The 15,900-nt window shown below is 48.3% G+C and overlaps 4 protein-coding genes across 7 annotated transcripts in view; 2 read left to right on the plus strand and 2 right to left on the minus strand.

Moving 5' to 3' along the window:
- The window catches only part of GPN3 (GPN-loop GTPase 3), a 637,401-nt gene that overhangs the window by 408,287 nt on the left and 213,214 nt on the right, over positions 1-15,900 (minus strand). The window lies entirely within an intron of this gene.
- The window catches only part of VPS29 (VPS29 retromer complex component), a 444,410-nt gene that overhangs the window by 368,732 nt on the left and 59,778 nt on the right, over positions 1-15,900 (minus strand). The gene's annotated exons all lie outside the window — the stretch shown is intronic.
- LOC126931527 (peptidyl-prolyl cis-trans isomerase NIMA-interacting 4-like) overlaps positions 1-15,900 on the plus strand; it is a 773,797-nt gene that overhangs the window by 351,094 nt on the left and 406,803 nt on the right. The window lies entirely within an intron of this gene.
- Positions 1-15,900, plus strand: part of CCDC63 (coiled-coil domain containing 63) — a 58,378-nt gene that overhangs the window by 5,198 nt on the left and 37,280 nt on the right. For all 4 annotated transcript variants that reach the window (XM_050749762.1, XM_050749764.1, XM_050749765.1 and 1 more), the window contains exons 2-4: positions 643-743; positions 1,186-1,355; positions 6,355-6,544. In XM_050749762.1, the coding sequence (XP_050605719.1) occupies positions 735-743; positions 1,186-1,355; positions 6,355-6,544 (369 nt within the window). In that variant the 5' untranslated portion in view covers positions 643-734. The remainder of the gene's footprint in view (positions 1-642; positions 744-1,185; positions 1,356-6,354; positions 6,545-15,900) is intronic.

Genomic DNA, 15,900 nt, shown 5'->3' on the forward strand with positions numbered 1-15,900 from the left:
GAAGTTGGGCACATTTCTGTTTAACTCCATGAGGGGACACACTGCCCTGATGCCTTGTTTTTTGAGATGGAGTCTTGCTCTGTCACCCAGGCTGGAGTGCAGTGGTGCAATCTTGGCTCACTGCAATCTTTGCCTCCAGGGTTCAAGCAATTCTGTCTCAGCCTCTTGAGTAACTGGGATTACAGGTGTGCATCACCACGCCCTGCTAATTTTTTTGTATTTTTTGTAGAGACGGGGTTTCACCTTGTTGACCAGTCTGGTCTCAAACTCCTGACCTCAAGTGACCCACCCACCTCAGCCTCCCAAAGTGCTGGGTTACAGGCATAAACCACTGTGCCCGGCCCCCTGATGCCATTTTGCCCCCTCTTTGGGTACACAGGGAGCAGGAGGGTAACTGACACACCGCAACCATCTGCCCAGCTCCTAATAATAACTGGTGAGAGAAACAAGTTCCAGGCAAACATTGCTTTAAAACCAATAAGTGCCTTTTATCACACCCGGGCAGCCATCTGGGTATCCTCCTCATGTGCCAAGGTGTGGGTGGAGGAAGGGATGGCAGGGGGAGGGAGGAGGTGCCGTTCTGACCTGCACCCCCCAGCAGGGGTGGCTTACAAGTTCTCTTCCTTTCGCCACCATGAACAGGGCATTGCAGAGAGAGAGAGAGAGGCAGGCTCACTGGCTTTGAGCTCCCTGGATACAGTGTCTGAGCGGAGGCAAAGTGCGGTTCCTTCAAGATGTCTGTGGTAGGTGATGCCAGCTCCTGGCCACAGAACACCTACTACGGGGTCAGGCACTGTGCTGTCCACTTTACACATGTTAGTTCATCTCATCCTGACAACAGATCTGTGCTCGCCCATTTTGTAGGTGGGAGGCTAGAGACTCAGAGACATCCAGTAATTTACCCAAGTTCCCACTAGATGGCACAGCGAGAGCTTGAACCCAGAACCCCAAAGAATACCCTCCCCCGACCAGAGTATGCAGTTACAAGTCAGTCATCTCTCCACCCTAGCAAGCCAGGGTGGGTTTTCCATGTAATAGACAAGCAGCTGACATCACCCAAGGGAAGGTATTCCACCTCCAGCCCTGGCCCAGCCACCCCCACTGCCCTTCACCCTTAAGCCCATCTGTGGGCTTCTGTAGCCACCTGACCCACTACGGCCTCCCACTCCCCTCCATCTCCCCCAGTTGAAGAAGCACAGAAGAAAAGACTCCGACACTCCCCAGGAACTTTCGGAGAAGGCCAAAGAGCAGCAGGCAGAGGCAGAGCTCCGGAAGCTAAGGCAGCAGTTCAGGAAGATGGTGGAAAGCCGGAAGTCTTTTAACTTCCGAAACCAGCAGAAGATCGCGAGTCAGTAGTAAGTGATGGTTGGAGTTTCACACTGAGTGACCTTGGAGGAAAGTTGGGGTTGGGTTTCGTGGTGCTTGTCTTCTGCCTTGTGACCCCTGGGGCAGGGAGCCACCTCTGAGCCCCATTGGAGGACTCATGGTCTTTTATCTGCAGAGCCTAGTTTCAAGAGAAACCCACTTGAGATGGCTTCAGTGGAGAGGGGGGATTTATTATCAGAATGCAGGGTGTTTTGGGGACCCCCGGGGCCTGGGCACCCAGATCTCAGGGAAGGACCTAATTGAGGAAGGAGTTCTGGTTTCTGTTTTTCTCCACACATGACTTTTGTTCTCTCTCTTTCTGAATTTCAGCCCCAGCTGGTGAGAAGTGGCTGCTCCAACTCTTAAGTTTACCAGCTGCACAGAGAAAGGGTCTTGAATCAATTCGAACCCCACATTCCCGGGAGAGGGAGATTCTGATAGGCTCAGCTTGGGTCAGGGGTCTCCTCCTAGTCTAATCAGCTGTGGCTTGAGGGGGCAAGGGACACAAAAATGTCTGGGGCTGTCACTCCCTTGGTCCAACAGGGAAGTGGAGGAGTTCCCAGAGAAGGTGGAAACCCCAGTGACGTTTCCTAATTGTGTGTCCTTATGAGAACTGAAAGATAGAATGTTTGAAATTGGGTTGCATCAGAAATTACAGAGTGTATTGTTTCTTTTCTTTTCTTTTTTTTTTTGGAGATGGAGTGTCACTGTTGTTGCCCAACCTGGAATTGGTGATGGCATGATCTTGGCTCACTGCAACCTCCGCCTCCCGGGTTCAAGTGATTCTCCTGCCTCAGCTTCCTAAGTAGCTGGGATTACAGGTGCCCACCATCGTGCCCTGCTAATTTTTGTATTTTTAGTAGAGGCAGGATTTCACCATGTTGGCCAGGCTGGTCTCAAACTCCTGTCCTCAGATGATCCACCCACCTCGGCCTCCTAAAGTGCTGGGATTACAGGCGTGAGCCACCACGCCCGGCTCAGTGTATCATTTCTTCAGGCAACAGAAAGGTGTTCCCTGGGGTTGAATACACAAACATTAAACAGGCTTTCTTAGATTCCCTCCAAGGGAATGTAACTCCTTAGTTGCATCCATATTGTTTATAAAGGCAGAAACTGTCCATTGTTAGAAAGGAAATCTTACTGTTAGATGTGAAGTTCACAGGATGGGGAAAAGGAATTTTTATTTTTTATTTATTTTTTTAAGACAGGGTCTGGCTTTGTCACCCAGGCTGGAGTGCAGTGGTGCCATCTCGGCTCACTGCAACCTGTCTCCCAGACTCAAGCGATTCTCCAACCTCAGCCTCCTGAGTAGCTGGGATCACAGGCGTGTGCCAGCACGCCTGGCTAATTTTTTGTATCAATGGAGTTTCACCAAGTTGCCCAGGCTGGTTTCAAACTCCTGAGCTCAAGCAATCTGCCCGCCTATGCCTCCCAAAGTGCTGGGATTACAGGCGTGAGCCACCATGCCTGGCCTGAAAAGGGATTCTTTAGATTTTCCATGGATTCAACTTACTCAGGGCCAGGACTAGCCCATAAAGGACCTCCATGTGAATTTTTTAAAAAGCACACTTTCTCAAGACACTTTACTGCCATCTGTTGGAAAAATTGTCATTATGTAGAGATTTTGTTAGAACAAGAAAGTGTCTCCCAGAAAAGTGTAATAAATCTACAAAACAGTGGGATGTTTTCAAACTGGTGGTGCTTCCGAGGGCTGTACAGGCCACAACCTGCACATCTGTGGCTGGCTGACCTGATTCTCAAGCCTACCTCTGGTGTGCATCAGGAAATGCCTCCTTTTGATGTGTCTCTGACAATTTTTTTTGAATTTAACCCTTCTTCACCCCAGCCCCACCCCACACACAGGCTTCTGGATCTACTAAGTCAATCCATTTGATCTGGTTTCACTTTGATGGAACTGAAGGGGAGGAGGGTGGAAGAATGGAGAGTTTAGGTTCTTATTATTTTATTTATTTATTTTTTGAGATGGAGTTTCCTCTTGTTGGCCAGGCTGGAGTGCAATGGCGCGATCTTGGCTCACTGCAACCTGTGCCTCCTGGGTTCATGCAATTCTCCTGCCTCAGCCTCCCAAGTAGCTGGGATTACAGGCATGTGTGACCACACCCAGCTAATTTGGTATTTTTAGTAGAGATGGCGTTTCACCATGTTGGTCAGGCTAGTCTCGAACTCCTGACCTCAGGTGATCCACCCGCCTCGGCCTCCAAAGTGCTGGGATTATAGGCATGAGTCACCGCACCCGGCCAAGTTTAGGTTCTTTCAAGTGAAATACCCATACAGTATTTAAGGAGGCACTTTTCCCCAGTGCTGACCCTGGCTTACAACATCCAGAGAGTAACTTAAGGGTTTGGGGCACTTCACTCCCTTTATACCAGTTCCAGCCCTACCTGCAAGACAGACAAACTTTCCTTTTGCTTTTACCAACCCTCTCTGAAAACCTCTTTTTTTTTTTTTTTTTTTTTTTTTTTTTCTTTTTTTTGAGATGGAGTCTTGCTCTGTTGCTCGAGCTGTAGTGCAGTGGTGCAAATTCGGCTCACTGCAACCTCTGCCTTCCAGGTTCGAGCGATTCTCCTGCTTCAGCCTCCTGAATAGGTGGGGCTACAGGCGCCCACCACCACACCTGGCTAAGTTTTGTATTTTTAGTAGAGAAAGGGTTTCGACACGTTGGCTAGGCTGGTCTTGAACTCCTGACCTCAGGTGATCTGCCTACCTTGGCCTCCCAAAGTACTGGGATTACAGGCATGAGCCACGGCGCCCTGAAAACCTAACTCTTGTAGAGTGTTATACTCTCTTTTTTCTCTCCACCTTAACAAAGACACTCACCCCCTCTTCCCTCCCACTCCCCGCCTCCTTCCAGGAGGGGCTTAAGCAGGGGAGATGAGTCCCTAGGACTGTTGAGAAGACAGGTGGTCATTGGCCAAATGTGGCTATTTACATTTGTAATTAATTAAAATAAATAAAATAAAATAAAATTTAGTTCTGCTGAAATAGCCGCATTTCAAGTGCTCAATGATCACTTGTGCCTAAGTGGATACTATGGGCCCCTCAGAGAACATTTTCATCACTGCAGAACTTCCTATTAGAATGGGATCTACAAACTACGGCCAAATCTGGATGGCTGCCGGTTTTTGTCAATTAAAGCTCTATTGGCACACAGCCATGCCTGTTGGTTCACTTTTTGGCCCGTTACAGAAAAAGGTTTGCCACCTCCTGTCCTAGGACATTCTCTCTTTTTTTTTTTTTTTTTTTGAGACAGGGTCTCACTCTGTGTCTCCCAGGCTGGAATGCAGTGGCACAATCTCAGCTCACTGCAACCTCTGCCTCCTGGGCTCAAGCAATCCTCCGACCTCAGCTACTTTTAATATATTTGTAGAGATAGGGCCTCACTATGTTGTCCAGGCTGGTCGCAAACTCCTGAGTTCAAGCAATCCTCCTGCCTCAGCCTCCCAAAGCGCTGACATTACAGGAGTGAGCCACTGCTCCAGGCCTGTAGAACATTCTTTTTTGTTTGTTTTTGTATTATCGAGATGGAATTTTTATTTTTTATTTATTTTTTTGAGACAGGGTCTGGCTCTGTTGCCCAGGCTGGAGTGCAGTGGTGCGATCTTGGCTCACTGCAACTTCCGCCTCCCAGGTTCAAGCAATTCTCTGCCTCGGCTTCCTCAGTAGCTGGGATTACAGGTGCCTGCCACCACCCCCGGCTAATTTTTTGTATTTTTAATAGAGATGGGGTTTCGCCATCTTAGCCAGACTGGTCTTGAACTCCTGACTTCGTGATCCACCGACCTTGGCCTTCCAAGGTGCTAGGATTACAGGCATGAGCCACTGCGCTGGGCCTGTAGAACATTCTTTGCTATTCTATAGCAGTGTGTCCAAAACTGTTGAAGCATCTGGACACTTGATATTGTAATGAAGCAGATTCTGATCCAATTGGTCCCAGGTTGAGCACCTGAGATTCTGCATTTCTCCAGGCTTCGAAAGGACATTCAAGCTACTGATCCACAAACCACACTGGGCAGTGGGTGTCAGTCTCCAGACTGCCAGAAACTCAGCCTCTGTGCCATTTCCCCTTGTTTCATTGTTGTGCAGTCTTTCAAGCTCCCTTTGCTCTTTTCCAAATCCCAGTTTTCCCACATCCCAGTAGACAGTGAAAGGAGGAGACTCGGATCAGCTCATTTCATCATTAGCACCCCAAGGAGAGAAACTGCTGGAGCTTAGAGGCTACTATGCATCCCTGTGTTGATGCAAACTTGAAAAATCCTGCCTGGCCAGGTGCGGTGGGTCGTGCCTGGAATCTCAGCACTTTGGGAGGCCGAGGCAGGTGGATCACATGAGGCTAATAGTTCAAGACCAGCCTGGCCAACATAGCGAAACCCTGTATCTGCTAAAGATACAAAAATTAACCGGGCATGGTGGTGCACAGCTATAGTCCCAGCTGCTCGGGAGGCTGAGGCAGGAGAATCGCTTGAACCTGGAAGGCGGAGGTTGCAGTGAACTGAGATCCTGCCACTGCACTCCAGCCTGGGCAACAGAGCGAGACTCTGTCTCTAAATAAACAAAGAAAGAAATAATCCTGCCTGATGGTTTGCTCCTCATTACTGGAGCTAATTGGCGGTGAAGTCTGGAAAGATGGGCTGCAGAATCAGACAGGTGCCAGGGAGTTGCTGGCAAAAGAAAACCTGGGGGCTTCCTCCATGTCTGGGTAATGGCTTTTGACAGGCACGGCTGCAAATCGTTCCCTAGGAAAAATACCCACTTCAGAGAAGGCAAGGCAGCAGGAAATCATGGTGAACCGGGTCTCAGGTGATGAGGCTTCCAGACCTGGATCTGAGACCGTGGACACGTCCCTTTTGCCTGCTTGCTTAGGTGGGAAGTTCCTCTCTCCCAGTCTCCTTGCAGGACTGATGTGCCTGGAGTGCTCCATCAAGGTAAACTCAGGGGTTCGGGGTTAATCATGGGCTGCTTTTCCAACAGCAAGGAGATCCAGAGCCTGAAGGCAGAGCAGGATGAGATCACCCTGCTGTTGAGTCTCATGAAATCCTCGAGGAACATGAATCGGAGTGAGAAGAACTACATGGAGCTGTGTCTCCTGCTGCAAACCAAGGAGGACTACGAGGCCTTGATTAAATCCCTGAAAGTGCTGTTGGCTGAACTGGATGAGAAGGTGTGGTCTTTCTCTTAAAGGGTTAACCAGAACACAGAGCAAAGGGGAGGAGTTGGGGTGCATATCCATGATGGCTTAGGCCAGACCTCACACCCCAGTATCGCAGTATCTCCTCTGGACAGCCTGCTAAATGTGACTGCTGCTATCGTCTCGCTACCCTTGAGACCTCTGGGCTCCAGTATCCAGGCTCAGCCATACCAATCCATCCCTCTGCCGTGCTCCCCAGCGCCACCCGCTGCACCTAGGATAAACCCCCACAGCTGCACCCTATCGATTAGAAGAGGCTTGGTTATGCTGCAGGAATAAATGCCACCCTCTCACGCATGCTCAGTGGTTTAAAACGTAAAGTTTAAGGATTCTTACTTGTTGATGCTACGTAACTGTTGTGGGTTGGCTAAGAGCCCTTATATCTTCTCACACTGGGACTAGGCTGAAGGAATAGCCACGATCTTGAACATTGCCAGGTGTTATGGGAAAGAAAGAGTTCTAGAGGGTTTCATGCTGGCAATTGAATGTTTCAGTATGGAAGTGAAATATGTCACTACTTCTTTTTTTTTTTTTTTTAAACAGAGTCTTGCTCTGTTGCCCAGGTTGGAATGCAGTGGTGCAATCTTGGCTCACTGCAACCTCTGCTTCCCGGGTTCAAGCGATTCTCATGCCTCAGCCACCTGAGTAGCTGGTATTACAGGCGTGTACCACCATGCTGGCTAATTTTTGTATTTTTAGTAGAGACAGGGTTTCACCATGTTGGCCAGGCTGGTCTCAAACTCCTGACATCAAATTATCTGCCTGCCTCGGCCTCCCAAAGTGCCAGGATTACAGGCGTGAGCCACTGTACCTGGCTGAAACACGTCACTTCTGCTCATGACCCAGGGGCTCAAAATAGTCATGTTTTCTAATTATGGTAACAAAAAAAAAAAAAAAGAGAAAGAAAATAAAAAGCAAGAGAAAATAGTCATGTACGTGACCCTACCTGTCCACAAAGGGGTCTGGGAAGTGCCACCCTCTCATTATCTGGAAGGCAAAGAGCTGGAGGTATTTGCAGGACAGCATTAATGCTCATGCTCCTTACCATGGCTTGAAAGGCCCTGCGTGATCCAGCCCCTGCCTACCCCTTGGCCCACCTCAGGGCCTTTGCCTGTGCTCCCCCACTCCCACCCCTTCCTCTACTCCCGCTTGTCTTTCAGGTCTCAACTTAAATGTGACTTTCTCAGGGAGGCCTTTTCTGTACCCCCTCTCCAGTTTATACCTCTCTGTGTCAGTCAGGTTCTGGCGGGAACATAGAGCACCCCCAGCAGGGTATTTTGAGAACAGTTTAACTCAGGAACCATTTACAAGGATGTGGGCATGAGTAGGGACGTTGAAACACTAGGATTAGCAACAGCGGGGAAGGGGGCAGTGGTCTGGAACTTGGAGAGCCTGGGGCAAGCCAGGGGAAATGGCTCCTCTTTCTTCCAACCCTCTGATCCTCAGTGCAAGGGAGCCCCTCAGGGATGCAGCCAGGTCAGCCCATTAGGGCACAGAGCAGTGGGTCTGGGGGGCAAGCAGGGGATCCCATGGACTCCACAGTGTCCTCTTCATAGCTCTTCTCGCCATTGTCATGAGGCCTTAATCTGGTGTTGTTTAATGGCTCCCTAAGCAGCCTGACAGCTCCACAAGGGCGAGGACCACGTCTGCTTTGTTGCCTACCGTGTCACCCCTGCCCCCAACCCTGTGCCTGTCCCAGTGTCCCGCACACAGTAGATCCTCAGTAAACATTTACTATTTCTATTATAGCATTAATTAATTGCTATAAAGAAGTGGCTGAGACAGGTAATTTATTTATTTTTAAATATTTATTTATTTATTTATTTATTTATTTATTTATTTATTTTGAGACAGAGTTTTACTCCTGTGGCCCAGGCTGGAGTGCAGCGGCGCGATCTTGGTTCATGGCAGCCTCTGCCTCCCAGGCTCAAGCAATTCTCCCACCTCAGCCTCCTGAGTAGCTGGGATTACAGGCATGCACCCCCACGCCCAGCTAATTTTGTATTTTTAATACAGACGGGGTTTCACCATGTTGCCCAGGCTGATCTCAAACTACTGACCTCAGGTGATCCACCCACCTCGACCTCCCAAAGTGCTGGGATGCCAGGCGTGAGCCACTGCATGCAGCCAACACAGGAAATTTATAAAGAAAAGAGGTTTGGGGCCGGGCGTGGTGGCTCACGCCTATAATCCCAGCACTTTGGGAGGCCGAGGTGGGCCGATTACCTGAGGTTGGGAGTTTGAGACCAGCCTGACCAACATGGAGAAATCCCGTCTCTACTAAAAATATAAAGAAAAGAGGTTTAATTGGCTCACAGTTCTGCAGGCTATACAGGAAGCATAGCAGCTTCTGCTTCTGGGTAGGCCTCAGGAAACTTATAACTCATGCCAGAAGGCAAAGGGGGAGCAGGCAAGTCGCATGGCAGCAGCAGGAGGAAGAGGGAGACGGGGAGGTGCCACACTCTTAAACAATCAGATCTCATGAGATTTCACTATGACAAGACAGTACCAAGGGGGATGGTGCCAAACCATTCATTAGAAACTGCCCCCCACCATCCCATTGTCTCCCCCAGGCGCCTCCTCCAACACTGAGGATTACGATTCAGCATGAGATTGGGGAGGGACACCGAGCCAAACCAGACCACTACTGAATGAATCTGGAAATCTCTTCACATCTTTTGTCTGCTTCAGACCCTTCAGAAAGTTCCTGTTGTTCTTTCCATAAAGGCCCTACTCCCCAGTGGGGCTGCATCAGCTCTGCCTGCCTCTCTCACCTCCCCGCTGCCCCCACCTGCTCTGTGTTCTACCCACAGAGGCCCTCTTCGTGTCCTTTGAGCCCACGGTGCTGTCCCTCACTTCCAGGCCCTTGCATGTGCTGTTCCCTTTGCCTGGAGTGCCTTTCCCTGTCCTCTTTGCTTGGAGACCTCCTATTTATCACTTAGGTCTCAGCTCAAATGCTATTTTTTTTTTTTTTTTTTTTTTTTTTTTTTGAAACAGAGTCTCACTCTGTCACCGAGGCAGGAGTGCAGTGGTGTGATCTTGGCTCACTGCAACCTCCACCTCCTGGGTTCAAGCGATTCTCCTGCCTCAGCCTCCAGGGTAGTTGGGACTATAGGTGCCTGGCTAATTTTTTTTTTTTTTGTACTTTTAGTAGAGATGGGGTTTCACTGTGTTGGCCAGGCTGGTCTTGAACTACTGACCTCAAGTAATCTGCCCTCCTCCGCCTCCCAAGTGTTGGCATTACAGGTGTGAGCCACTGTGCCCGGCCTCAAATGCTATTTCTGTGGGACGTCATCCCTTCATCTTTCCCCACTAGATGCTCCTCCTACTGTGTGTGCCTGAAGTACCTTGTGTCTCCCATTCCCTAGGGCTTGGCGCCCCCTTCGTGGCTTGTTTCCAGTCCTAGAATGTAAGTTCTCGGAGGGCAGAGACCCTCTGTCCTGATTATTGTCATCACCCACCCCTGCTGTCTGACACCAGAGCAGGTGTTTAATAAACACTGGTGAATGAATAAATGACTGAAAGATGACCAAGGAGGCAATAAAGGGAATAAAGAGAAAAATTGAAGAAGAGCTGGTGCCATGGGTCTTCAGAAGCATTAGGAAAAGGCAACACAGTGTGGGGTCCTCAGAAGTTTCTGGGGCTCACTGCCCAGTGCAAACCGTCTTTGCCCAATTTCATTCCAGGGTGGAAGTTCCCAGAATCCCTTCCTCCTATGCCCACCCTCGATGGGCAAAGCCTCGTCCTCACAGGAGGTCACTGGAGGTGGGGACTCCCCAGGCCCTACCTGGCCTTCCTTGCAAAATAGTTAATAAGCTGATGGGAAGACAGCATCTTGCTTAGGGAATATAATTCTCCACCAGCCACAGCCTTGGAGAATGTCTTCCCTTGGGCAGAGGCTGAATGACTCCCAGCATCACAAAAGCAGCATCTGACATAAAGAGTCCAAAGGAAATCCAACTCTGAATGTAATCATGAGAGCCACCAGGAAATGCTGATGCCACAGCTTCCCTTGATGGGGAGCTGGAGCTGGAGGACTGCAGGCCCAACTCTAGTGGGGGCCTGCCTGCCTTCAGAGTAGGTGATGGTGCAGTCTGGAGATGCCACCGTTGCAGATATGAAAACAAATTGGTTGTTTGTTTCTTTTCTTTTCTTTTTTTTTTTTTTTTTTTTTTTTTTGAGACCGTCTCACTCTGTCACCCAGGCTGAAGTACTGGGGTGTGATTTTGGCTCTCTGCAACCTCCACCTCTCGGGTTCAAGCAATCCTCCCACCTCAGCCTCCCGAGTAGCTGAGATTACAGGCACCCGCCACCATGCCTGGTTAATTTTTGTATTTTTAGTAGAGATGGGGTTTCATCATGTTGGCCAGGCTGGTCTCAAATCCCTGACCTCAGGTGATCCACCTGCCTTGGCCTCCCAAAGTGTTGGAATTACAGGCATGAGCCACCATGCCCAACTGTTTTGTTTTATTTCATTGGTGAGTTAGTGAGGGTTTGCACTGGGGGCGCTGCCTGTGCACGGAACAGAAGGAACACCAAAGCAGAGCAGGGGGCCTGACCCCACTGTGTGTGTCAGAGCAGGTGAAGCCCTTTAGTCTTGCTTTGAGTGACGCGCGCGCGTGTGTGCGCGCACATGCGTGTATGTTCCAGCTGAAGTCCAAACCATGGCCAGTATCCATCGTAAACAGCATTCATGTGCCTCACCAGTTTGTGTGAGACCCAGCAGTTCCCTTGACACCTGATCTCCTGAGCTGCCACTTGCATGATGTACCAGCAAGGAAAGTTTGGGCTGCAAGTGACAGAATTCTCAAGTGGAAGTAATTGAGAGGGTAGAGGTTTGCTGTTATCACATAACAAAATATCTGACTGGAAACAGGCTATCCCAGGGAATTTTTTTTTTTTTGAGACAGTCTTGCTCTGTTGCCCAGGTTGGAGTGCAGTGGCGCGATCTCGACCCATTGCAACCTCTGCCTCTCGTGTTCAAGCAGTTCTCCTCCTCAGCCTCCCTAGTAGTTGGGATTACAGACACGTACCATCATGCCTGGCTAATTTTTGTATTTTTAGTAGAGATGGGGTTTCACTGTGTTAGCCACGCTGGTATTGAACTCCTGACCTCAAGTGATCTGCCCACCTCAGCCTCCCAAAGTGCAGGGATTACAGGCGTGAGCCACTATGTCCGGCTTCCAGGGATGGTTTAGCATCTCTGCAATGATGGTTTGTCTTTTTCTCTCTGATCCTCTTTACTGGTTTGCTCCTCATGGTCACAAGGTGGCTGACAAAGCATAGCTGGCATCAGCTTCTGCCATAGCCACATTCATCCTCACAGAACCACACTCAAAGACACGATGAGATGGGAGAGAGTATTTCACAAAATCCGTCTGGCAGATTTTCCCTCATCAGCCATGGCTGGCATATATGCCCATTTCAATGTCAGTCACTGACAAAGGTAAGTAGAATTTCCAGAACTGGCTTTGAGTAGACCAGGGGTAGCAAATTACAGGCCGAGGGTCAAATCCAGCCTATCTGTTTATAGTCTTCCAGCAAAGAATGGTTTTGACATTTTAAATGATTGTATGAGTACCTGGTTATAACCTCTTAGTCCTTGGAGCTTAAAATATTTACCATCTGGCCCTTTAAGAAAAGTTTTCTGAGTCCTACACAGTTGCCCAGTTACTGGGAAGGCTGAAGCAGGACGATCTTTGAGCCCAGGAGTTTGAGACCAGCCTGGGCAACATAGCAAGACCCTGTCTTAAAAAAAAAAAAAAGAGAGTGGGAGCCGTGACTCATGCCCATAATCCCAGCACTTTGGGAGGCTGAGGTGGGAGGATCACCTGAGGTCAGGAGTTCCGAACAGACCAGCCTGGCCAACGTGGTAAAAACCCCGTGTCTGCTAAAAACACAAAAATTAGCTGGGCATATGGTGGTGCATACCTGTGATCCCAGCTACCTGGGAGGCTGAGGCAGGAGAATCACTTGAACCCAGGAGGCAGAGGTTTCAGTGAGCCAAGATCACGCCACTTCACTCCAGCCTGGGTAATAGAGTGAGACTCCATCTCAAAAAAAAAAAGGAAAATAAAATGTTTTCCACTTGGCTTAGGCCGGTGATGCTGTATCCCCTGGAGCTGGGGTGGAGACCACCTTCCTTGGTAGATGACTGGTAATAAGGAAATGTTTTGTCTCATATGGCAGGAAGTGCAAAGGTAAGGCAAGCTTCAGGGTTGGTTGGTTTAGCAGCTCAATTTTGCTGTCAGCTGTGTTGGGTGTTATCCTTTGGCTGGGGCAAGATGGGAGCAGCAATTCCAGGCACCACACCCAGACTGACACTACCTTCAGGAGATGTACCCTCTCCTCCAATAACTCTGTTTTAGGAATGAGAAGACTTCTTTTAGAAGCTTCCTTAGCAGACATCCCTTCCCAATGCAGAGGCCCCAGCTGGTTTAGTCCCGCTCACTCTGGAATCAATACATCACAGGCAGAGGGGTAGAATTCTCACGGTGGCCTTGGATATGGGAGGAACGGATGTGGGGAGCCACCGTCCACTGGTCTACCACAGTCCTGGGTGTCACCTCTGCCAGCTGTCTGGCTCTGGGTCACTCTTCTGTCTTCCACTGGGCACTTCTTGCTGCCTAAAATCCATCTTTCATGAGGGCACTGTGGTTCCATGACTCTAAATGTGGATGTAGACCAAGGATCTCAAACTGGTAGATCTCAGGATAGATTAAGTCTGGTTACATGAAGGCTTTGGCCCATTTATTGTTTAAGATTTAATTAATTGACAACATGTTAATAATTGACAGATGTTCAGCATATACCAAAAAAAAAAAAAAAAAAAAAAAGAAAAAAAAAGAAGAGCCAAAGAAAAAAAAAAAAAAAAAAACAGAGAGATTTCATAAAGAAATAAGATTTCCGGCTTCTCTTTTTAGAAACCAAAAGATCTGGTGATATCAGGCCTGAATTTTCATAGAACAACTTTTAACTAAATAGCGTTGTGGGTGACACTGACAACTGTTCCCCTATTGTCTACTTTTTCTTCTCTAACAGATTTCTGACCTTGTTCAAGCTGGTCTTGTGCCCAGCTAAAATGCTCCTCCCATCTTCCCTTGCAGCTAAGGGTAGACAATGAGTTTTAAGAGGAAGTCTGTTGGGGTTTCTGGGAAAATCTTGCTTTCCAGAAAGATGACCTACCTCTTCATCTGTATTGCATTTTCTACTTTCCTCCCTGGAATATGACTGTGAAGGTCAGTGCAATGGCAGCCATCTTTTAACAATAAGGGAACAGTCAGGTGAATTACAGAGATCTTGTCCTTACTTACTTGAGCTATGGAACTTAGCTCAGCAACTTTTTTTCTTTTTTTTTTTGTGAGACAGAGTCTCCCTCTGTCACCCAGGCTGGAGTACAGTGGTGCATCCTTAGCTTACTGCAGCGTCCACCTCCCAGGTTCCAGAAATTCTCGTGCCTCAGCCTCCCAAGTAGCTGGGATTACAGATGTGCACCACCATGTCCAGCTAATTTTTGTATTTTTAGTAGAGATGGTGTTTCACTGTGTTGGCCAGGCTCGTCTCGAACTTCCGACCTCAGGTGATCCACCTCCCTCAGCCTCCCAAAGTACTGGGATTACAAGCAGCAGCAACTTGCTATGAGAAAAAGATAAACCGTAATTTGCTTAAGCCACTCTGTAGTTGGGCTTTCTGTAACTTACATTTTTCTTAACTGATAACAAGCTGGTGCTCCTTAACATAGGGTGCACACATTCTAGTTTGCTATCATCTCTGCCATCCTGTCATGTCTTATTAGCTGGCCCACTTTTGTATGCCATCCTCCTGACCACATTTTATAGCCCACTAGTGTAGATTTTTCTTTCAGCTTCCCATGATGATAGCTGAGACTGTGCTGTGTAGACTTTCTGAAGACTTGGGGATAACCAAAGGGAATTAAAGCTCAGGGATGCTAACATGGAATCCCAGATGCAACTGCTTGCAGAATTCACCAGCCCAGGCTCTGCACAGGGCCCCTGATTTTCCCAGCTGGAGGCTAGCAAACTTTATATTTCACAACACTGAGCACTTAAGCCTTCCTCATCCAGAACTACTCACTTCCAGAACAAGAACTGAGCTTTAGATTATCCTCATCAAGCCACCATCTTGACACAAACAGGAACAAACCAAGTTGCTTCGAATGTCATTGTCCCCTTCATTCCCTGTTGCCTGTACCTACCAGGGTTCCAAAAAGACATCTCAGAGCTTAGGCTCAGCCCAGCCTCCAAGAAGAGAATGTGCCTCTGTTGTGCTTAGGATCTGGTACTCACCAGTCTTGAAGGGCACTCTTCTTTAGATACTAGTTCTGGAACTTCTCTAAGGCCTTCTGGGACTTAGCATTAGCCATCTGCTTCTAGATGGGGTTGAATATTGAGGTGGGGTTAAATATCTGAAACTTCTCTAAAGCCTTCTGGGACTTAGCATTAGCCATCTGCTTCTAGATGGGGTTAAATATTGATAATGAAGATATTTGCCTGGGTGTAGGCTAAGGCTGCATCACGGGCTGGTTATGCACACTGCTAGCAGTGTTTCTGAATGCCTCATATGAGAAACTATGGAGTGAAGTTTCTGAGACAGTGGCTGGGGAGCGTTTGGGTCTAGAGAACTGGGCTGGCATTACGAGGGTATAGAGAGACACTAACATTTTTTCCTGCCAGCCATGGCAGGGTAGATTTCACTTATTTGAAGTCAGACTCAGTCATCCTAATGAGTAAAGTGGATGGTGTGTCAGGAATACTTTTGACTGCAAGTAACATAATACCCAACCAAGGAGGCTTGGACAAAAGGATATTTATCAATTATTTTTAATAAGTTTTTTTATTTTGGCATACTTTAAAATTTACAGAATGGTTACAAAGATAATATAGTTCTCACATACCCTTCACCCCGCTCCCCCTAATGTAAACATTGTACATTACCATGGGACATTTGTCAAAACCAAGCAATGAATGTTGATATGTTACTATTAACTGAACTCCAGTTTTTATTGGAGTTTCTTTTCTTTTCTTTTTTTTTTTTTTTTTTTTTTGAGACAGGTCTCGCTCTGTTGCCAGGCTGGAGTGCAGTGGTGATCTTGGCTCACTGCAACCTCCGATTCCTGGGCTCAAGCGATTCTCCTGCCTCAGCCTCCAAAGTAGCAGGGATTACGGGCACATGCCACCACATCCGGCTAATTTTTGTATTTTTGGTAGAGACGGGGTTTCACTGTGTTAGCCAGGATAGTCTCAATCTCCTGATCTCATGATCCACCCGCCTCGGCCTCCCAAAGTGCTGGGATTACAGGCGTGAGCCAC

This window comes from Macaca thibetana, chromosome 11, assembly GCF_024542745.1.
Source record: "Macaca thibetana thibetana isolate TM-01 chromosome 11, ASM2454274v1, whole genome shotgun sequence".
In the NCBI taxonomy this organism is placed as follows: Eukaryota; Metazoa; Chordata; class Mammalia; order Primates; family Cercopithecidae; genus Macaca; species Macaca thibetana.